Source organism: Dasypus novemcinctus, chromosome 11 (assembly GCF_030445035.2).
Source record: "Dasypus novemcinctus isolate mDasNov1 chromosome 11, mDasNov1.1.hap2, whole genome shotgun sequence".
In the NCBI taxonomy this organism is placed as follows: Eukaryota; Metazoa; Chordata; class Mammalia; order Cingulata; family Dasypodidae; genus Dasypus; species Dasypus novemcinctus.
Window position 1 is genome coordinate 63,584,208 of NC_080683.1, and position 24,527 is coordinate 63,608,734.

The 24,527-nt window shown below is 35.3% G+C and overlaps 1 protein-coding gene across 2 annotated transcripts in view; it reads right to left on the minus strand.

Moving 5' to 3' along the window:
- Positions 1–3,234: 3,234 nt before the first annotated feature.
- CASP8AP2 (caspase 8 associated protein 2) overlaps positions 3,235–24,527 on the minus strand; it is a 68,792-nt gene continuing 47,499 nt past the window's right edge. The window contains exons 7-11 of one of the 2 annotated variants that reach the window (XM_058307148.2): positions 18,780–20,980; positions 15,080–18,221; positions 5,903–6,002; positions 5,381–5,433; positions 3,235–3,854 (exon numbers count right to left, since the gene is read on the minus strand). In XM_058307148.2, the coding sequence (XP_058163131.1) occupies positions 3,851–3,854; positions 5,381–5,433; positions 5,903–6,002; positions 15,080–18,221; positions 18,780–20,980 (5,500 nt within the window). In that variant the 3' untranslated portion in view covers positions 3,235–3,850. Of the gene's footprint in view, positions 3,855–5,376; positions 5,434–5,902; positions 6,003–15,079; positions 18,222–18,779; positions 20,981–24,527 lie in introns of those variants that run through there. The other variant, XM_058307149.2, reaches the window with a different exon arrangement.

Genomic DNA, 24,527 nt, shown 5'->3' on the forward strand with positions numbered 1-24,527 from the left:
GAGATAACACACTAACATATCGAAATGTCCAGGTTTCAAAAGATTACAAAACATACAAAGAAACAGGAAGTGATGGCAAAGGAGGTGAGAAGATTAGAAATCATCAATGAGGAGGATCAGACAGGGGATACTACAGACAAAGACTTTTCAAAGTGGTCCTAAAGATGCTCAAAAAAGCTCAAGGAAAACATGTACAAAGGAAGAAAGGAAATCAGGAAATGACAGATGATTTTAAAATGAGAATATCAATAGAGAGATGGAAATTATGAAAGAGAACCAAACAGAATGGAAGACCACAGTAAAAGAGAGGTGCAACAGCAGATTGCAGCTAGCAGAAGATTCAGAAACCTGCAGAGAAGACAACTGAAACCATCCACTCTGAGGAGCAGAAAGAATGAAGAAAAATGACAGCCTGAGTAACTTGTGGTTCACCATCAAGCCTACCAATACACACATTGTGGGAATCCCAGAGACAGGAGCCAAAAGAATATTCAAAGAAATAATGACTGAAAACTTCCCAAATGTAACTAAAGACATGAATATAGATATACTATGATGTTCAAAGAACTTCAAACAGGATAAAAATGGTTAAAATCATAAATTTTATTATACATATGTTAAAAGTTTTACAAAAGTACAGCAATGCTTTACGCTGATGTCTTTTACTGATTCCACCTTTCACCTATTATAGATAGGGGAAAAATAAAATGGAACACCTTCTAACTCTTTATGTGGCCAGCATAAACCTTCACCATAAAACTGAAAGGGACGAAGTTCTCAAGCCAATTTCACTCATGAGAAAAAATGCAGAAAATCCTAAACAAAACATTAGTAAACCAACCCAGCAATATAGTAAAGTTAATACATTAAAGTATTGTTTATTCTGAAACTACAAGGTTGGTTTGATATTGAAAATCAATATAATTCACCACATTAAAAAAAATAAAGGGAGAAAATTCTCAATAGGCACAGAGATTGTATTTAATAAATATCAACATTCTTTCTTGATTTTAAAAAACCCTCAGCAAACCAAGGACTGAAGAGAACTTCCTTAATCTGATAAAGATCATTTAAAAAAAATTTACAACAAAAAAGTGACAAAATACTGAAAGTCTTCCCCAAGATATCAAGAAGAGATTCCCTATGAGAATTAGACAAGGATATTATCTAATTGTAATCATACTTCTATTATCATTTCTAAACAACCATATATGGGAGATATTAGTGCAAAAAAAAATTGCAAAGGATGTAATAAAACTATTATTTTGGATAGAAAGTTCGAAAGAATCTACAGATAAATTTTTGGCATAAAAGGTTAAGAAGTTGCTAGATATGAAGCAAAGTATATGCAAATGAATCACTTATGGATGCAAATATTAGCAAATATCTAAAATACATCTAACAAAAATTGTGCAAGACACACACATATTTAAATAAATATTAGGATAGACCATGTTCTGGGACTGGAAGATTCAATCGCAGAACATAGTCAGTTCTCTTGTAATTGATTCACAGATTCAATGCAATTCCAGTAAAATAAAACCCAACAGGTTTTCTGTGTAAATTAATATTGTTGGTCAACTGGATATTAAAAAAATTAAATTAGCCCCTACTTCATACCCTATAGAAAAATCAATGTGAAAGTTAAAATAATAGAACTTTGAAAATATATTCATAAATTCATAACCTTGGGGTTCAGAAAGATATCTTAAACAGGTGCTACCATAAATGAAAAGAATGATAAATTGGACTTCATCAAGAATGGTTCTATAACCCTTTAAATTTCCACTTTAGTTTTTTCTCCTTCTGGGCCTCTTTTTTTTTTTTTTTTAAGATTAATTTTTTATTGATTTCTCTTCCCCTCCCTGTCAGTTGTCTGCTCTTGTGTCCATTCGCTGTGTTCTTCTGTGTCCGCTTGCATTCTTGTTGGGCACTGGAACCTGTCTTTTTGTTGCATCATCTTGCTGCTTCAGCTCTCCGTGTGTGCGGCGCCACTCCTGGGCGGGCTGTACTTTTTCTGTGTGGGGTGGCTCTCCTTGTGGGGCACACACCTTGCGCATGGTGCTCCCCTATGCAGGGGACACCCCGATGTGACATGGTGCTCCTTGTGTGCGGCAGCACTGCATGTGGGCCAGCTCACCACATGGGCCAGGAGGCCCTGGGTTCGAACCCTGGACCTCCAATATGTTAGGCAGATGCTCTATCAGTTGAGTACATCTGCTTCCCCTGGGCCTCTTTTATTAAATGAACATTTGCATATCTACTCAATCCTTTATCTCATATATTTACTTTTGCATTTTCTATTTATCTTTTTTTCCCCCTCGCTTCCTTCTGGGAGAGTTTCTCAATCTGATTTCTCAATGAATTAATTTATTTTCAGTTGTGCCTATTCTATTTTTCCTCCATTCTCTTATGTACTTTATTTTAAATGTTGGTTTTCATTATTATTTTCCTACTTGGTTCTTTCTTATTCCTTATCACACTGCTAAAATCTTCCTTATTTTTTTCTTTCAGAGTTTATTAGGTTATTTTAAATTTTGATGGTCTATGTAATCCAGTTTTTTGTTTTCTTATTCAATCAGTCGTATTGCTTAGCTTTCATTTTACTATGGCCTGTGAACCTATTTACCTGGTGGTATGGGTTCTTTTGATGGACAGTATACATTGTGGATGGGTTAAGGTCAGCCTTCTAAGTCTTCATAGGGGGTTTCAAAAAGAGGGAAGGGGACAAGCTGAATGGTGGAGAGCCTCAGTACTGAAAAACCACAGTTAATATTAGTTTTTCTTTTCTTTTCTTTGTCAATCAAGCACTCATTTGGGTTAGGGCTCCCTTTGACCCTAGGAGAAATGGCAATTGGAAAAGGCACATCCTAGACTCAAGGATCTAGACTGAACTCTCCAGTCCTTTGAGTCTGTAAAGGGATTAAAAAATTAATGCTCAAACTAGTCAATCCTTACCTGCTTTCCCCGAATCTCCACACAGAAGGCTTTTGTGCAGCACTGATTTTATCTGTGTGGACAGTTGTAGCAGAGGTCTGGGGTTCACTGTGCAATGCTGGCTGCCAGATAACATGCAATGGCATCAGTTTTCTCTAGTGATTTTGCTTATGGCAGTCAGTCATGCCTCCAATACAGACCATTTTAAAATACCACCCATCATCTTCCCTGGAAGTTTTATCCTTTTTTGTTTTAACTGTAATCTAAAACACACTAAAAGAAACTTTATTCAAAATATAACAACTTTATAAGGTTTTATTTATACATTACTGTAATAGAAAGCAAACTTTATGCAAAAACCTTTATACAGATAAAAAATTCTTGGCTAGACAAAGTTATTTATGTGTACACAAACACCAAGCACATATAAGGTACTTTACACATCATTATAATTATACATATTTACAAATACACTATTTAAATTATTTTGCAATGTACCAAAATGAGAGGCAGTTAGAAAAGCAAATAAAAATAGGTGGAAACTTGAATGAAATAGTCCTTAAGTTTAAAATGCTACAAAACTATTTTTAAAAATTTAGAAAAGAAAACCATTTCTTTGAAATATCAAAACTAAGCTTTCAATACTATACTGTTGTTGCTTTCATTTTGAAAACAAGTTCTATCATGTTTAATAATAAATACCTTGACCAGTAGCAGGTAACCAAGACTGATTACTAGAACAAGCTGAACATACTGACTTGAGACTAATGAGTCAGGAAATAACAAATGCAGATTATCATCTAGTAATCAAAAATGTGATAAAACTCCCTCTAACTCCCCATTTAAAACATGAGGAATTCCAAGCTTCTGTGTAGCATGCAAAATCAATTAAGACTCCAAGGAATTCAGCAACTTATCTGTAATGTAAGAAAATGCTAAAGTTATGATCCTATTTTATTTTGACATGAAGATTTCTCAAAGTGTTAACCTTTTAAATGAGTTCTGTATTAACAAATCAGTGTTAAAGAATTAGCTTTTAAAGAATCAGTTTAATAATTGCTATTATACTTTGATTTTGACAAGAATTTAATTAAAATATAGTACTTTAAAAAAACAGTTAAAGAGACAAGCTAGGAATGAAACAACCCACTATATGTGCTATCATGCAAGCAAATAAAATCTTAAGTATTAAAGTCATTCAAAGATTGCAGATTCGTAAAGGAATTTGGAAATTTCAAACTAATAAGTATCACTTCCAAATAAATGTTAATTCTTTCATAAATTTACTTTCTCTTCACAAGAGAATGGAAATCATATTTTAAGATAAATATTCAAATAAAACAAGAAAACCCACATCAGTTTATTTCTTAAAGGCAGAAAAAACGTTAAAGAGAATCTGAAAAAAGAGCCTGGCCACTTTTTGCCTTAAGGTATTTTTTAAAAGGTTCTTTAGAAAAAGCTTTCTCTCCAAATTCCTCATTATTTGATCTTATATTTCTCAATTACGTAAGGAGAATTTAACTCCACAGTAAACTACTTAGTATCTTTTGTATATCTCATTAGCAAACTAGTTGCTCTGAGAAGATATGAAAATTAAAAGATTATCTAAAGACAGTAATTCAAATTGGTTCAAGAAATAGGGATTCATAATTTTAAAATATTCAAAACACTTCATACTGAGAACTATGCCCAAATATGGCTTTTATTCAGATTTAATTGAATTCAGATTTAATTTAATCTCAAATCAGTTGTTTTTTGCTCAAATAATTATGACTACAAATCAAAAGATGTAGGAATGAATTAAATATTTTTTACAATTTTCCTTAAATAAAAATAAAACTAGTTAAACGCAGGTGTTTCAGGAAAAACCTGCTGATAATTTAAATATTACCTTAGTAAAACTGTACAAGAATGGCTAACGAAAACAGGACACGTCTGTGAACATTGTTAATAATTTAACATGGAAAATCATACCATCTATTCAGATGACAATGGACCCTGTGTTTAAGAATGTAGGTATTTGTCCATTTTAAATTATTTTACCACTCATTTAATGTGAGAAGTATTAAATCCAATGCCTGCACAAACTTCATTGGTTATGAAACATTGTTATTTAAGAATGTTGAATTTTGTTTCATCTATTAAAAAATTATTAGTTGGACCATCAAATTTATTTCCCCCCACATTAGACCCATCAGTAATCAAAACACTGAGGAGAGCGGTCATGCTAATCTGAACCGCAGCAGGCATAACTCTGAGCACATCTCTGGGGATGTGGTAGCCTTAGATACCTGTGCAAGCAGCCATCCACCAACCTGTGACTGAAGCAGGAACTCAACTGGATGTCTTTCACTACTACTCACATCTTCTATGATTAACGGGCCATTATTTGTTAGTGTAAACATTTACTTTACTAGTGTCCTGTAGTGTAACCATTAACTACCTGCATTTTGACTTCTCAAAGAGCTTCTTTAACTGCTGGAATCTTTCTGAGACCTGAAAAAATAAAAATCAGTGTTAATTATTAAAATTTCAACAATATTATTTCCATCTCTGGTAAATACTTTCACAAAACACATGAAGGCAGGAAATTTATCCTCAATAATAAAGAAATAAACTACTTTGAAGAAAACAAAATATCTCCATACTAAAAGTGATTGCTAGTTTAACTTTTCAACATTAAACTTTCTGAAACAAGCAAACATTACAGAATTACCTGAAATCAAATAAGTAAATGGGAAGACAATAACAACAAAAAAAATCTGGGTTTTTCCAGACAAAATTTTCCATAGTTTTTTTTAAACAATAGTAGTTTTTATTGAATAGTCCTATATTAAGTGCCATACTTTTTAAAAAGTTGGCTGACAAATGTATACAAATTTTTGGCATTTTAAAATTATATAGATTAAAGCTAAGAATTTAGAGTACCAAGATCTATGAAGCAATAGATATAAACATTGGTTACCTGATTTGGATTTTTATTCAATTTGGCAGCTAAATAAGTAAATGTTTTCACTGATGGTCCTTTTTTTTGACATTCCAATAAAATTTCCCGGTCATCATTCCTAAGGGAGAAAAAAAATTTTTTTTTTACATTAGCATTAGAGTGGAAGGATAAAAAAAATTCCACTCCTTGAATGTCCATGAATATGGGTGACATTTTAAATTAAAACTCATAGAAAAAAAGTACATATACCTAAATATCAACAATGATTATCTCTGAGAAATAAGATGATGATTTTACTATTTGACCTCATCTGTATTTTCCAAATTTTATACAGCAAATTATTTTTCTAGCAACAAAATTATAGTTTTAGAAAACAATATTCTAAGCTTTTGATGTATACAGTCATTTAAAAACTAGGGCCCATCTTCCAGTCAACCCAAGACAGCATAAGGTGCTCCAGGGTGCTGTTCCTCCTCTACAGAATCTTTGAACTAGTAAAAACTGGCAAAGTCATCTTCCTCAAAACTGTGGAAAACAGTTAAAGGGTTGTAGTAACTGGGTAAGTGACAAATCAAGAAAATGTCATTTTAAAAATGGTAGAAGCAAAGCTTCTGGTGCCCTTATAGGGCCCTCTCCAGCCACAATCCCTTCCCCAGTGATGTGTGGGTTAGTCCCTGGCTCTATTCATGAGGTAGCAGAATAATCTGAACGCACATACTGGGGTGCTTTGTGTCAATGTCAATCTATTGGGAGGCAGCCAAAAGTAGCTTGTAGACAGCTAAACAGTGTGAGAAACAATTAAATAAAAGTAGCAGGGAGCAAAGGAGTCTCAGTTTTAAGATATCCAATTGAACACCCTGGAGAGGGAAGGAAGTCTGTCTCATAGGGAATGGGAGGGTATTCAGATTCCTGTAAACAGGGGAATTGGAGGGAATTTCTAAGGCCATGAGAGCACCAGCCCAGGACAAGAAACATGTTTAAAAAAGACAGAGGACCCTGCAATTCATTTTTGCCCAGTTTAACCTTGATACAAGGACTGACCCTGAAGGAAAGCAAGAGGCAATGCAGTCAATTGGCAAAGACTGTGAAAGGCATTTTTTCCATTGTTTTAATACTTTTTTGTTAGAGAAGTCGTGAGCTTACAAAACAGTCATGCATGAAGCCATTCATCATCCCTTCACCAACACCTTGTTATAGAACATTTGCTACAGATTATGAAAGAACATTATCAAAATATTACTACTGGTTAGGAGCTGATGTGGCTCAGTGGTTGAAAGCCAGCTTCCCACATATGAGATCCCGGGTTCAAAATCTGGCCCAGGTACCTCAAAAAAAAAAAAAAATTACAACTGGCCATGTCCATAGCTTACATTTGGTGTATTTTTTCCATACACCTCCCTATTCTTAACACAATGTATTAGTACTGTATTATCTGTTTTAGTTCATGAGAGAACATTCTCATATTTGTAGTGTTAACCACAGTCCATTATCCACCACATGGTTCATTCTCTACCTTGCACAATCCATTGAAAGTATACTCAGTAGCTCTCACTTTCATCAAAGAATTGTACAAACAACACCTCAGATTTCTGTACGTTTTCCTTAGTCCAAAAGAAAAAATTCCAATTCTCCCTATTATTGTCTCATAGCATTGATTTAGTACCTTCTTTGACAAAGATGTAAAAATGCATTGGCTTGTTTTTGTTAGCTCCTGGAACTAAATCTCAGAGTTAACACATTAAAATACTAAAACATACAGTGGGCAACAAAAGATTATAAGACAAAAAAAAAAAAAAAAAGAACAAGAAATAATGGCCAAAGTGTAGGAACAAGATAAAGGTTTAGAAACCATTAACTGGACTTTGGGCATACTGGGCAAAGACTTAAAAAAAAATATTTTTTATATGCTCAAGAAGATAAGGAAAACACAAAGAAAGAACTAAAGGATAACAGAAAAATGATGAATGACCATTATGAGAATCTCAATATCAATAAAGAGAAAATTTAAAAAGGAGCCAAAGAGAAATATGCAGTTGAAGACTACAATAATTGAAATGAGAAATTCCCTAAAGGATTTCAAAACAGCAGATGGGATCTGGCAAAAGAAAAAATTAGTGAACTTGAAGACAAGACAGTTGAAATGATTCAGGCTGAGGTGCAGAAAGAACAAAGAATGAAAAAACAGAACAGAAGCTAAGAGATCTGTGGGACATTGTCAAGTGTACAATAATATATGCATAAGAGGATTCCCAGAATAAGACAGACAAAAGAGGCAGAAGGAATAGTCAAATTCCTTTGAATTTGGAATTTGGAAGTTAAAACTTCCCAAATTTATCAAAAAACATAAATATACACATTCAAGAAGCCCAATTAACCCCAAACAGTAGAATTCAAAGAGAAACACATTTGGACACAGCAGTCTAACTATCCTGTGTCAAGGACAAGGAGCGAGTTCTGAAAGATGGAAGGAGAAAAGCAATGTGTTAAGTACAATGGAGTCATCATAAGACTAAATGCCAATTTTTCTTCAGAAATCATGGAGGCAAAAAGAGTGGGATAAAATATATAGTAGTGAAAGAAAACAACTGCCAAAAAAGAATTTTATATCTGGCAAGACCGTGTTTGGAAAATGAGGGGGAGATTAAGACATTCCCAGATAAAAAAAAAAGCTGAAGGAATTTGTGAGCACTATAAGCAATGCTAAAGGGATTTCTACAGACTGAAAGGAAAGATCACTAGACAATTTATCAAAGTGAAAGACAGACCTCTGGTAAAGGTAACAATATGGGTAACTATGAATGCCAGTAATTTCATATTGTATTTTTTGGTACATAAATCTATTTTTTACTTCTTAGAAATTCTAAAATGCAAATGCATGGGAAGTAAGGATGAATCTATGGCTGTGTATATGCAACATATAAAGATGTAATTTATAACAAGTACAACAAAAAGGTGGGGGGACAGAGAGAAACAGGAATAGAGTTTTTATAGGATATTGAAGTTAAGTTGGTATGGAAAAAAACCTATGGTTATGAATTAGGATGTTAAATTTAAGCCATACGATAACCTTGAAGGAAGTATATGAAAAATATATAGAAGGAAATGAGAAGGAACTCAAAATGGTACACTACAGGCAGAGGACTTGGCCCAGTGGTTAGGGCGTCCGTCTACCACATGAGGTCCACGGTTCAAACCCCGGGCCTCCTTGACCCATGTGCAGCTGGCCCATGCGCAGTGCTGATGCATGCAAGGAGTGCCCTGCAATGCAGGGGTGTCCTCCACGTAGGGGAGCCCCCCCCACGCGGAAGGAGTGCGCCCCGTAAGGAGAGCCACCCAGCACGAAAGAAAGTGCAGCCTGCCCAGGAATGGTGCCGCACACAGGGAGAGCTGACACAACAAGATGACGCAACGAAAAGAAACACAGATTCCCGTGCTGCTCACAACAACAGAAGCAGACAAAGACAACGCAGCAAATAGACACAGAACAGACAACCGGGGTGGGGGGGAAGGGGAGAGAAATAAATAAATACATCTTAAAAAAAAAGTACACTACAAAAAATCAAATAAATGTGAAAGTGGGTACTAGTGGAATAACTGAGTGCCAAAAAGGTATAAGACTTCAAAGATCAAATCATAAAATGGCAGAAGTTCTGCAATTTTCAGTAGTTAATTTAAATGCAATGGACTAATCCCCCCAATAAAAGGCAGAGGTTGGCAAAATGGATAAAAATGTGTGACACAAACTTACGCTGTATAAAAGAAACTCAGTTTAAATAATTCAAAGACACAGGAGCAGATGTGGCTTAAGCAACTGAGCGCGGCCTCTAAAAAAGACAATGAGCAGACATCCAGCAAAAACAATCAATGAGTAGACAATGAGCAAAAACAAGCAAAGAAACAACTAGCAAGACAATGAGCAAAAACAAATGCGCAGGGAGAGGATGTGACTCAAACAGCTGAGCACCCTCCTCCCACACGGGAGGTCCCAGGTTTGGTTCCTGGTGCCTCCTAAAGGGAAAAAAAACAAAACAAAACAAAAAACAGACAATGAGCAGATGATAAAAAAAACAAAACAAAACAAAACCCAAAACAATGAGCAGACAATTGAGTGGCAAACAACAAGCAAACAGACAAGGGAGCCATCACAGGGGGAAAATAATTCAAGACACAAGTAGGTTGAAAATGAAAAGCTGTAAGAAATATACCATGCAAAGAGTAATCAAAAGAGAGCTGTTACTGTGATGGTCACTGTGTACTGATAAAGGGGTCAACTCAAAAGGAAGACATAACAATTATTAATACGTGCACCTAATGGCACACCCCCACAATATATAGAGAATTATAATTGCAGGGTACTTCAACACACAACTTTCAATAATGGACAGAATAGAGATGAATAAGGAAAGACAAGACTTGAACAATACTAAAAACCAACTAGGACCAGATGACATATATAGAACACCCAAGAGCAGAAGAGCATACATTCTTCTGTAGTGTACATGGGTCATTCTCTAAGAGAGACCATATATTAGGCCACAAAATAAATTTCAATAAATTTTAAAAATATTGAAATCGCACCATGTATTTTCTCTGACCACAATGGATGGAACGAAGCTAGAAATCAATACCAGAGGGAGAACTGGAAAATTCACAAATACATGGAAATTAAACAACACATTCTTAACCAAGCAATGGATCAAAGAAAAAAAATCACAAGGGAAATCAGGAAGAATCTTGAGGCAGAAGAAAATGAAAATACCACATACCAAAAGTTACAGGATGCTGCAAAGACAGCAAATAATGAGAGGGAAATTTATAGCTCTAAATGCTTACATTAAAAATAAAGATCTCAAATCAGAGACTAACTTCATAATTAAAGATCTATAAAAAAAAGAGCAAATTAACCCAGAGTGAGCAGAAGGAAGGAAATAAAGAGTAGAGCAGAGATAAATGAAAGAAATTATTTTTAAAAATGAGAGAATCAATGAAACCAATTATTAGTTCTTTGAAAGGATCAATAAAATTAAGATACCTTTAGCTAGACTGACAAACAAAAAGAGACAAAGTACATAAACAATCAAAACCAGAAAAGAAAGGAGGGACATTATTACTAACCCAACAGAAATAGAGAAGAATTTTAGGAATGCCAAAGTGGCTCAAGTGACTGTGCTCCCGCCTACCACACGGGAGGTCCCTGGTTTGGTTCCCGGTGACTCCTAAAGAAGACGGCGAGCTTGCATGATGGGCAGGTGTGGCAAGCTGACGCAACAAGAGACACAAGGAAAATATAATGAGAAACACAACAAAGCAGGGAGCAGAGGTTGCTCAAGCGATTAAGCGCTTCTCTCTCACATTGGAGGTCCCAGTTTGGTTCCCCGCCTCCTCAGGAAATGAGTGGATAGGGAGAAATAAATAAATAAACACAAATAAAGTTTTAAAAAGGATTTTTAACAGGAATTAACTATGAGCAACTGTAAGTCAACAGGTTAGATAACCTAGAAGACAAATTCCTAGAAAGATACAAAATACCTACATTGACTAAAGGAGATTCAATTGGTAATCAAAAACCCCCCAACCAAAAAAAGCACAGGACCAGAGGAGTCATTGGTGAATTTTACCAAAAATTCCAAGAAGAAATGAACACTAATTGTGCTCAAATTCTTCCAAAAAATCCAAGAGGAGACAACACTTTCCAACTCAGTCTATGAGGCTGGTATCAGCTTAACAGCAAAACCAGACAAAGACTACACAAAAAACGTAAATCACTTATACATAGGATGCAAAAATCCACAACAAATACTACAAAGTGAATAAACAGCACATTAAAAGAATTATACAGCATGATCAAATGGGATTTATCCCAGGTATGCAAGGATTGTTCAACATAACAAAGTTAATGTAATACATATTAGTAGAATCAATGGGGAAAAAACCAAACATCAATTGACACATATAAGATATATGACAAAATCCAACACACTGTCTGATAAAAAACATTTAAAGAACAAGAAATAGAAGGAAACTTCCTCAATTCTGATAAATAGTACATATGAAAAATCCACAGCTAAAATCATACACAATGGTGAAAGACTGAAAGCTTACGCTCTAAGATTAGGAACAAGACAAGGATGCCCACTGTCAATACTGGAAGTTCTAGCTAGAGCAATTAGGCAAGAAAAAGAAATAAAAGGCATCTAAATTGGAAAGAAAGAAGCAAAACATTCCCTATTAGCAGATGACATTATCCTACTTATAGAAAATTTTACAACAAAGCTACTAGAGATAATATATGTATTCACTGAATTGCCAGGGTACAAGATCAACATGGAAAAATCAGTAGTAGTAGTGTTTCTATGAACTAGTAAGAAACAATATGAATAGAAAATCAAAGGAAAATATCATTTATAATAGCAACTAAAAGAATAAAATATATAGGAATTAATTTAAATAAGGCTGTAAAGGACTATTACATGGAAAACTACAAAGACCTATACAAAGAGAAGGACATTTCAAGTTCATGGATTGGAGGACTAAATATTGTTAATATATCAATACTACCCAAAGCAATCTACATATTCAGCACAATCCCAAGAAAAATTCAACAGCATTCTTTGCAGAAATGGAAAAAAATCAATCATCAAATCAATATGGAAGAGTGAGGGGCTCCATAAGCCAAAACCACCTTGAAAAAGAACAGAAGTGGAGGGTTCACACTTCCCAATTTTAAAACTTACTATAAAGCTACACCAATCAAAAACAGCATGGTATTAACGCAAGGGCTATAGAGATATATTCAGAGATATAAACCAATGGAATTGAATTGAGAGTTTAGAAATAAATCCTCACATCTACAGCCAACTGATCTTTAACAAAGGTGCCAAGACTACTAAATGGGGAAGGTCTCTTCAAAAAACAGTGCTGGGACAAGTGGATATCCACGTGCAGAAGAATGAAGTGGAATTCCTACCTTACACCAGAAACAGAAGTTAACTCAAAATCAATAAAGACTTCAAAATAAGAACCAAATCCATAAAGTTCCCAGAAGAAAGCATAAGGAAACATCTTTAAGACTTTGTGTTAAGCAATTGTTTGTTAGATTCTACCCCCAAAGCACAGGCAATCCAAATAAAAAGAGATAAATGGGACCCCATTAAAATTAAAAACTTTTGTGCATCAAAGGACTTCATCATGAAATTAGAGACAACTGACAGAACGCGAGAAAATATTTTGGAACTACAGAACTAATAAGGATTTAATATCTAAAATAAAAAAAAAAACCAAAAAACAAAACCAAACAAAACAACTACAACTCAAAAACAAAAAGGCAAACTGGCCCGCACCCCTGGAGATATGATGGCCTGCGCCTGAGAGCTGACAGCCTGCACCCATGGAGAGCTGGTGCAGCAAGATGACACAGCAAAGGTAGACAAGCAGACACAGAGGAGTGCGTGGTGAATGGACAGAGAGAGCAGACAGCAAGCAAGCAAGGTGTGTGTGTGGGGATAAATTAAAAAAATTTAAAAATAGGCAAAAGACTTGAATAGGTATTTCTCCAAAGGAGATATACAAAAGGTCAAAAGCACATGAAAAGATGATTGTTATCATTAGCCATTAGAGAAACGCAAATGAAAACTATAGTGAGATACCATTTCATGCCTACTAGATGACTACTACTAAACAGATGGAAAATAAGTGTTGGGAGAGGATGTGGAGAAATAGGAACACTTGCTCATTGTTGATGGCAATGTAAAACGGTGCATCCATTGTGAAAAACAGTTTGGCAGTTCCTCAGTTAAAGATAGTTACCATATGTCTGAGCAATTTCAATTCTAGGTAAATACCCCAAAGAATTGAAAGCAGGGACTCAAACAGATGTTTGCACACCAATGTTCATAGCAGAACAATCCATAATTTCCAAAAGATGGAAGCAACGCAACTATATATAAACAGATGGATGAATAAACAAAATGTGGTATATACATACAACATACATACTATGCAACAATGTGGATGGACCTTGAAGACATCATGTTGCATGAAGTACCCAGACACAAAATGACAAATATTGTACGATCTTACTGATATAAAATAATTAGAATAAGCAAATTCATAGCCTCAGAAACTAGAAAACAGGTTGCCAGTGGTTGGGATGGGGATAGAGAATGGGGAGTTAATGCTAAATTGTTTGGTACAGAATTTCTGTCAAGGGTGATGGAAAATTTTGGTAATGGCTGGTGGTGATGGTAGCATAACATTAGTGAGATTCCTAATGTAAACTATGGATTATAGTTAATAGTATAACTATAATAATACTGTTACATCCTTGAAACGAAGGTACCAAACTAATGCAAAGTGTTAATAATAGGGTAAACTGTCTCAGGGAGAATATATGGGAACTCTTGTTCTGCACGATTTTTTTCCTGTAAACCTACAACTTCTCTAATAATAAATAAATTCAAAATAAAACAAAAAAACACACAAACCAGAGCCCAAGATGATCACTTACACAAAAGTATCAGAACTAGAATAGATTTTAACTAGTCTGAACCAATGTGTGTTATTATAATCTGAGATTTTATTCATCCATCTGAAAAATTACCTGAAAATAAGGACTTAGAGGACTGCAAAATCAAACAAAATAACCACTAATTTTTAACAAAATTCAGCTTCCCTCATTAAGCACTCTAGTCAGAGAAGGATGGTGTATACCTGTAGTCCATTGAGTCACTACTGTGGTTCCCATTTTGTCTGAAATGGGGTCAAGAAACTGGGTTTCTTAAAAAGTTCTCATAGTGAAAAGTATAACCTGTTTGTCAAACTGGAAAATTTTCAGGGGAACACTCCAATTGCAATGACTCCAACTTTTACCCTGTTTCAGCACCTATCGTTCCTCCTTTCTGTAATGTGCTTATACTGGTTCCTTCCACATGAAAGAAATCTTTTAAGCTGAAAAAGTTAAAAGCTCTGTCAGTGGTGATAAACACATGTCCTAGTAATAGCCATTGCTGTGGTCAATTCCACAGTACAGGTGGACTGAAACTACCTTGGAATGTATTTTCTATTAATTATTTGGCCCTTTTGAAGCCATCACTTCCCTCATTGTGGATAGGATTAGAATTTTGATGACATGACAGAATAGATTCCCGGCCTCTCCAAATATTCAGTAATTTAAATGTCTCACAAGGAGATTCTTACCTTGTCCATGAAACTATAATTTCTCCTTTCTTTTTAATAACATTCTTTGCAGAAAGGCTCACAGGAGAACTGGCAGGTGCTGCTGATGGATCCTTACTCCCTGGACTTGCCTTTATTGAAGAGGGATCTTTATTTATTGCAAGTACCCTTTTCTTATTGGCTTTCTTTTGGAAAGCTTTATCACTCCCATTTGAATCTTGAGTAATTTTCTTGTTTTTTTCCCTAGTGGTTAAGTCTGGTTCCTTTCTTTGTTTTTTCTGAGAAGAATGATTTAGATCAGAAGGTTTTTTTCTCTTTTTGTGAGCATTATTCAAAGCTCCAGGCAACTCTGAACTATCAGAATTTGATGCTGGTTCTGATTTTAAATCATCCTTTTTTACTTCACATGGACTGGAAGATTCTATGGTCAAATCAATATAGGATTCATCAACAATGGATTCCAATGGTCTCTTAACCACATGCACTTTTTCTTCCTTACAGTTTTCCTCATCTTCATTTATAATTTGACACCCCAAACCTTCAACGGTTAAAGCAGGATGGCTATCTTCACTTTTACTCTCACTTGAAGCATCTTGTGTCAAGTCAATAAAAGCATCTACAGTATTAGGTTGCAAAGAACTGTCTAATATTTGAACATTTTGATCCAGGTTGCCTCCAGAACATCCCAAATGATCAATATTTAAAACTGTTACTTCTATGAATTCCCCCAAGTTTTTGGTCTCAGTTACCAGATCTTTTAAGTCTATGTACGTGTTTGGAAGATGATCCTCAACAGATTGTGGAATTTTTTCCGCTGGAGGCAATACTTCAATGCTTTCAGATACTTTTGGTTCCCATACCTGATGCAACTTGAAACATTCATCAGTCACTTCATCACTACTACCCACTTTACCTGAAGCATCTTTAAGAAATTCATATATATCGGGAACCTGTGTTTGTATCATAGAATTTTGTTCTTCATCAGTCAATTTACCGCCATCAACATTTTTTACGGAATTTCCCAATTCATCCATAGTTTTAAAAACTGAGTTCTGACGTAAAATACATTCTTTCTCTGTTGCTGTATCAGCCTCCCTTCCCACTCTGGGCAAAGATGCCAATGACTCATCAGACCCCACACACTGTTTAAGACTAGGGGAGGTAGACGGTGCAGCACGCCGTATTTTCACAATGAAATGATCATTGGACTTTTCCATTATGACTGCATGCATGGGTAGATTAGGGTGGTACTGAAAGCCTGGAGCAACAGACCGGCTTGTCCACGATGAAGAACAACTTGATTTACTACTTGAATTATCAGATTCCAGAGCCAAATGAATATCTTGTTCAGATGCATCCTCTTCCTCAAGTAAGGCATCTTCACTAAAATGGGCACTAATAACTTCTTCAGGAGTTGAACTAGACAAAACCTCAGGCTTTAAGAAACTGAGATGGCCATCTGACTTCAGAGGTGATGGTACTGTTAAAGAGACAGCTAGATCTTCAAGAAGTATGGAAGAAACGCAAGGTTTATTCTTTTCTAAACTACATACATTATCTTTATTTAAAGCTATGTTAGTGGATACTTCAAACATACAACTTTCATCCAACACATCAGGATGAACTGGCAACGAAAGTCCTGAAGATAGAGAAGGACCTTTTTCAGATGATAATAATGACCAATTATCATCACCAATCATTTTAGGACTTGGAGAAGCCACCCCAGAAACTAGCTCTTCTGTTGTACAAGCTGGTATAGATTCACACTTAAGACTCTCTAGTAGCTGTTTCTCTGGAGTCTTCAACTCCCAGTCACTTTTTTCATGACAATTAACACTGTTGTCTAAAAGGTCAGAACCCTGCAACAAACTTTTAAATATTTCACCCATCTGTGCATCGCTCACTAAATTAAAAGTAAGGCTAGATGCTTGCTGTTCAGTAAGAATTTCAAAACTACGTTCTGGCTTCAAAGCTGCATGCTGGGATGCTTGTGTATCTTCTACAGTGCCACCTTCTGTTTTTCCTGGCTTAGGGGTGCCTAAACAGTTTAGTGCCGAAGAGTGCTCTTTGGATGGAGAAGTCTTCATATTATCAAAGCAGGTATTAGAACGCTTTTTAACATCATTCTTTACTGTATTGATATTAGAGTTATTTTGGTCTTGATGTTTCTCCTCAGACTTTTTACATTCTAGTAAAGACTTACAATGAACAGAGTCTTCTGATTTTGAGGATTTTACTTTCAGTATTTCTTTGTTGTAGTTCTCCGCATTCCTCTTCTGACAATTTGAATAATGAGCTTTCTCTTTACTTGTTTTTTCAAATTTTCCTTCATCACTATCACTTCCAAAGTTTATAGAATCACAAAACTTTACTAAAATTTTCTTAAGTTTTGCAAACAAATAATCAAGTTGGTCATCTACAAATTTCCACAATTTTTTTTTCATATCTGGAAGCTGCTGCTCAAATAAACGATCAACTATGCCATTCTTTTTAACTTGCTTAAGTTTAGAGTCTATAATATCACAGAGATTCTTTTGTAAAGTCGCTACTGATTTAGAGATTTTTGATAGGTCAAGGTGTTTAATTAGTGATGTGAAACTCAAAATTGCTGACTCAATAATTCTATGAAATTGTATTAATGAAAATTTTACCTTGAATTTCATGTAATTTTTCCTAACATGCTTTCTTATCATTCGTAACATATGCAGAACCTCTCGTACAGAAGACGGTACAGTAATAATTTGGACTATTTTCTCCAAACTGGTAGTACTCATTGTTTTATCTTTCTTCCCTGTTTTTGAAGATCTGCTAGATTCACTTGGTGTTTTATTCCATTTGCCATTGGTCTGGATTTTTACAGAAGATGTTTTCCGATTGACTTTATCCAAATGCACAGGTCTTTTCCTGCTTCCTGGGCTAGTTTTTGTATTCTGTGCTTCAGCAGAAGCTCTAGGTTTGACATTTTTTTCAAAACTTGATTGTGGTTTGGATTTTTCACTATCACTTATAATTTCTCCTTCTTCTAATTCATCTAAAGATGAATTCTTACAGGAGTCTGCTTCTGTGTATTGATCAGGTTTGAGAACAGGCTTTTTATTTTCCTTATTGAGATCATCAGACAGACTCTTGGAGACAGAATGAGCTGAATCTGGTGGAAACACATCTATGGAAGAGAAAAGTATATTAAAGTCAAATAACCATGAAGTTTTAGTCATTTAGCATTTCCATCCTAAATGTAATAAAAAGTGAGTGCTGAAGCAATTCATTATTTTAATAGCTTTTTTTTTAAGCAGAATATCAATGCCCACTATTCTGTTTGTATCATTCGCCTTTACTGATCTTAAAAAACCTTTTCAGAAGTTATGAACTATGACAATAGTCATAGTCATAGTTTGGTCATTTGGATAACCACTAACTGTTAGAGTAGTTTACTTCACATTAGCAGCATCACTTAATCTATGCCTCGGTTTGATGATGCCCTTTGAACAGCAAGCAAAGAGTATTTGAGACAATCTGTCCTACCTTTTTCTTTTTTTGGTAAAAATAATTCAGAATTACCTAAATTTAGAGACTAGAGGCTCAGTGTAGGTACTTGGTTAACAATGGACTGAGTAGTATGTAATGAACTGTTACCAAAAAAGGAAGAAAAGGTACTTTACCTTGGTTATGGATTTTACATTTTTACAAAAAAAAAAGTTATAGAGGATAATATAAACATTACCTTTATGACTGTTGTTATATAATGGAACTTGGGACGGGTTTTCCATTTTAAGAACTTTTGCTACAGGTCTCACTGGACTGTTCAGAGGACTGATGGCTTCTGGAATAGGTCTCAGGTGATTAAAGTCAATGCTCAGAACTGAGTTCTCATCATCCTGATATACTGAATTTGTTTCACCAATTTCTATTTTATGGTTCATTAACTCAGTGTGCAGTGAAGTTTCTAGAGTCTCCTTAGGTAAGCAAGGTTCCAAATGACACGACTTATTCTCAACAAATGGTGTATTCATGAGAGAAGGCTCAAATTTTGGGTTATCATTTTCTGAAAGGATTATTGGCAAAATGCCAGTTTCTTCAATTGTAGGCTGCAAAATGCTTTCATTGGATTCTGCCAATTTTGATGAAAAAGCCACCTTTGTTTCTACACCTTCAGAAATACCATGAGAATTTAAATCATCATTTTGTTTGGTATCCAATTCCAAGCCAAAGCTTTGAGAAACATCTGTTTGTAATAAGTCCATTACTATAGGACTTGTGTCATTAATAGTTTGTTCCATTTCTGTTGCTGGAAACAAGGATTCTGTTTGTTCCATTTCCAAAGGTGCTGAGAAGGAAGTCTCTGTATCACAAAGGGACACTTCACAGTGCATAGTATTCTCAACAGATTTTACTAACAAATGATTTTCTTCCATTTTGTTTTCTGGAATACTGATCCTGAGTTCAGATACTGCTGGAAGAGCATCTTTTGGTTCCAATAACTTTGATCTGGTTTCCTCTGTGATATGTTTATTGACAGATGGAACACATGCTACTGTTTTAGCCTGTACCAAGGACTCCAAATCACATATGCCACTGGATTTAGGAGCAGCAGTTACTTTATGCTGATCACCTTGAAAAACAGGCTGCTTTTTAGCAGGAGAAAGAGTTAAGTTTAATTTTTCCATAAAACTCAACTTTAAGTCTTTGTTTTTTGTTTCATTTGGACCACTGTCAGATTTTACCGGAAGCTCTTTATTATTTGTTCTTTCAGAAACTTCTTTTGTAGAGATGCTATCTTTATCACTTTTTGGCTCATTCTGTCTCTTCAAATCAACAGTGGTTTTCTTAGTTTCTTTATTAGTCTTCTGCAAATGTTCTGTAGGTGTTTTCTTTTCATTTCGCACATGCCTGTTTTCTTCTTTGCTTTCTCGTTCTCTTTTCCTCTTTTCTTCAGTTCTATGCCTTTCTGCTTTTAAAGATGTACTTTCCCATTGGTGTATAGCATCAACTTCCTTGGAGTCAATGTGTTTGTGAGTTCTACTGCTTGCAAGAGAAGATGGCGATCTTCCATCTTGAAAACTATGATTACTTACTCCCCTATCTCTTTTATACTCTTCCCTTCCTCTTCTCTCTTCTAGATGGTATTTGCTTGAACTATGAGAGGATTTTGTTATTTCATTCCTGGAATGAGGAAGTGATGCTCGTTCAGATCTTCTCCAATGATCCTGGTCCTTTACTACTGGTTTAGGTTTTTGGTCAATTTTATTTTCTTCTTTGTCTTGTGATTTTAATTCTTTTCTATTTATATTTTGTGATCTTTCACTTTGTCTTTCTAGTCTTTTGTCACTTTGGGAGTCTACTCGAGTGTGTGACCTTTCTCTAGAAGAGGTCTCTTTCTCCCAAGAAGAGCTAATACGTTCGATTTTATAATCTGAATCTGTGTTACATTTAAATTTGGAATTTTTACTTTCAGCCTTTGGTTCACCTTTGCTGTATTTCTCAGGACGTCCTTGTTGCCTCTGACCAACTTCTGTGTTCCACATTTCACCATCACCACAGCTAGTACTAAAGTCTTTTCTTATTCTATCAGTTCCTCTACTGTATTGTCTAATATCTATTCTCCCTCTTCTATTATCCTCATTTGAGCTACTCTCACCAACCTGATAATGGGAACGTGACCAAATGCCATTGGTGCAATGCTTTTCGGTAGATGTTGGCAAATGTGAAGTGCTCCTTTTTTCAGAATGCGATTTTCCTTCCTTTTCCAGGTTTGGCAGTGAAGTGCTATGATGCATATCTTTAGAAACACCACTTTTCACTCTGTGATCAGTCTTTGAACAATTGTTCAAATGGGGAGATCTGGATTTAAGGTCTTTTGTTTTAATTGTATCTGACGTCCTTGCAGTTTTATGATTATTTCGAAAATGTGGAAACTCAGATAACCTATTGGGAATAAAAAATTAACAAGAGAATAAAGTTATTGATATTCAATAATATTCCACATTGTATTCACAAGTGACATACTTTAAAACTGGGGTCCACATATTGATAAGAACAATTTCACTTATAAACAAGTAAATGATAAATGACTTACCAGCTTCTAACTAAATGGGCCAACTAACAAAACAAGGAACTCCTTCACTTACTTTGCTCAAAGGTCTTGAAAACTGTCAGTTCTATGCCTAGAAATTCTCTATATAGGTTTTGCATGATTTTTGCAACTGCCCTGTAAGACTAAAATTATTTCAAAATAAAAAGTTTTTTTTTTTTAAGTCTAAAAGTCTATGTTTTAAGGTTTTCTATTAGTGTTTCAGAAAACTGGCAGTTCTCCAAGCAACACAACATATATATAGCTCGTATTAGGTTTTTATAAGACTATAGATATGAACAGCTTCCTGAACTTCCATAACTTCCCCAAATATCCAAAAACTTATTAATCATTACCAATCCTGCAGAGACCCAAAACTTATAAATAAATTTTTTTTTAAATGAATTAGTCTTAGAAGTAAATTTTTAAAAAGAAGCTAAGGAAACTTTAAAAAAAATATTGTTTACTCCAGCATAAAATCTCCTTCAATTATATAAAGTTCAATAGCATCATGTTTATTCTATAATGACTGATACTTTACTGTGTCAGAAACTTAATACTATAATTTTAAAAAGCTATTGCTATTGTTGTGGTACAATAAAGACAAGAGTCCAAACTGCCAAGATCTAAATTGTTTCGTGTGTTAGGCCATACCTGAGCAGAATCCATCATGAAAATTAATAAGTAGTGAAAATTAATAAGTAATTAATTCTTTATTATGTATGGTTTTTTCCCATTATAAGGCATTATCACAAGTTCATTTTACTGTACAGAATCCTAAAGCACTGAGAAATTACACTTCCCTGAATATTACCCATGAAATGATTACAGGTAAAGAACAAACAGGAAATAGCTGCTGGCACTAAGGTAATTAATTACCTCTCACTAATGAAAAGAGAGAAAGCGGAAGGAGGAAAAGTAGAAAAATACACAGTAAATTTAAGAAAAATGCAGGCAAAGAAAAATTAAGGTCTTTAAAAGTAGACTCATAACTAATAATCATTTGCTCTTGGTTTATCCAAGATAAATTTTCAATTTCATTTATTCTAAGTGATAGACTGAAAAACAAATATGCACATTATTCAACAAAGGAGTAATAGTCACAATCTAGAAAGAGTTATTATACATTAGAAGAGACAGACAACCCAAACGAAAAAAGAGGCAAAGGTTATAAAAAGACAATTCTCAAGACAACAAATATATGTAAATGGCTAAACATATGAAATGATGTTTAGCTCTGAGAAATTCAAATAAAAGTAATACATTATGAAATAATTAAATATCAAAATATTTTAAAAGATAGAATTGATCTTCAGACTCACAAAAATTAAAAGATTTATACTACCCAGTATAATATACAGATATGAGATATGAGAAAACAAACATTCTCATGACTATTGGTCAGGATAGGAACAGGAAAAACATTTTTTGACAAAATTTGTCAGTGGATACCCAAATTTTAAAAGCTCCTTTGATCTGGGAATTCTACTTCTAAGACTCTACCTGACAGAAACACAAGTAGAAAGCAGCACATATAAGGGGTTAATCAGCATTGAAATGTTCTTGCCTCCCACCCCAATCCCAACAAAAAAAATCTGAATCTAGATCTAACTACTGGTTTAAAGAAATAAATGGGACAGAGGAATAAGTCAAGGAAACAATCAGCAAATCTACAGGACAAATGACGTGGTTACTGCAGTGCATGAAGAGCATAAAAAAAGGAGGGCTGCAGAAGTTGTTCTAGAACAATAGAAGACGTAGGAGACATACAATCTAAAGCAATGTATGTCCCTTATATGGATTCTTTTATTTAAAACAAAAAAAATTTTTTAAAAAGAAGTTTAAAATTACACAAAAGTTACACTGAAAATATAGGGGATTTCCATATATGCCACTCACACTTTCCTCCGCTAACAACATCTTTCATTAGTGTGGTACATTTGTTACAACTGGTGAACAAACATATCAAAGCACTGCTACTAACCACGGTCTATAGTTTACATTATAGTTTATACTTTGCACCACGCAATTTTATAGGTTTAGACAAAATGTTTAACGGCCTGTGGATTATGAGTTAAATGATCAACTGTTAAAAGATACCTCTGAGATAACTGGGGGAATAAGAGCACAAAAAGCACTAACCATAAAAGAAAAAAACTAATGAAGTGAATTTCACAAAATCGAAAGACATAATGAAGAGTGAAAGGCAAGCCATACAATGGGAGCAGGTATCAGCAATATCTTTATCTAATAAAAGACATATATTAGAGGATTGTGGGAAGATGGTGATGGATTAACAGGCAGAGCTAAATGCTCTCACAAAAACGAGAAAAAGCCAAAAGCTGTGTGAGGGACCTGCTTTGGGGGTGAGTAGACCCCCAAAGCAATGCTACACAATGCCCAGGAGGGTGAGAGACAGAGAGAATAAGAAGTCAAAATGACAAACATGAGTTACCAAGTCCCCATGGCAGCGGAGAACGGTTCCCCTCACCTACCACAAAGATTTTAAGCTGGGGTAAAACCCCTGGCTTGCTGTAGCCAATTGAGAGGGGAACAGACATTGTCCTTCCTGTCAGCTGTTTCAAGGGAAAAGAGAGAAGAGGTAAAGGGCGATATTATTCAGTGAATTCAGCCAGCAGAGCCTGCTTTGAATTCCACTCTGGAACATAGGAAAGCCAAGACGGAAACATCTCTTTGGAAAGGTGCGCTGATCGGCTCCATCTGCTGGCTGGTCTGGAAACTGTTCACGAAACTGTTCACATTCTGTATCCAATCCCTGGGAGAAAATCTGACACCGACTAGTGAGTCCCAGGCCTGATTATGAAAACTTACCCTCAACAATTTTAAAAACTGAGAATAAGTTGAATCAATTAGCAAATAAAAGCTGTGGGGAAAAAAGCAATAGGTGGGAAGCGGACTTAGCCCAGTGGATAGGGCGTCCGCCTACCACATGGGAGGTCCACGGTTCAAACCCCAGGCCTCCTTGACCTGTGTGGAGCTGGCCCATGAGCAGTGCTGATGCACGCAAGGAGTGCTGTGCCACTCAGGGGTGTCCCCCGTGTAGGGGAGCCCCATGCGCAAAGAGTGTGACCCATAAGGAGAGCCACCCAGGGCGAAAGAAAGTGCAGCCTGCCCAGGAATGGCGCCGCACACACAGAGAGCTTACGCAGCAATATGATGCAACAACAAAAACAAAAAAGAAACACAGATTCCCGTGCTGCTGACAACAACAGAAGCGGACAAAAAGAAGAACACGCAGCAGATGGACACAGAGAACAGACAACTGGGGTGGGGGAGAGAAGGGGAGAGAAATAAATAAAATAAATCTTAAAAAAAAAAAAAAAAAAGCAATAGGCAAGAGAGAAACTGGCCATCACAGTTCATTCACAAACATAGTCAGAT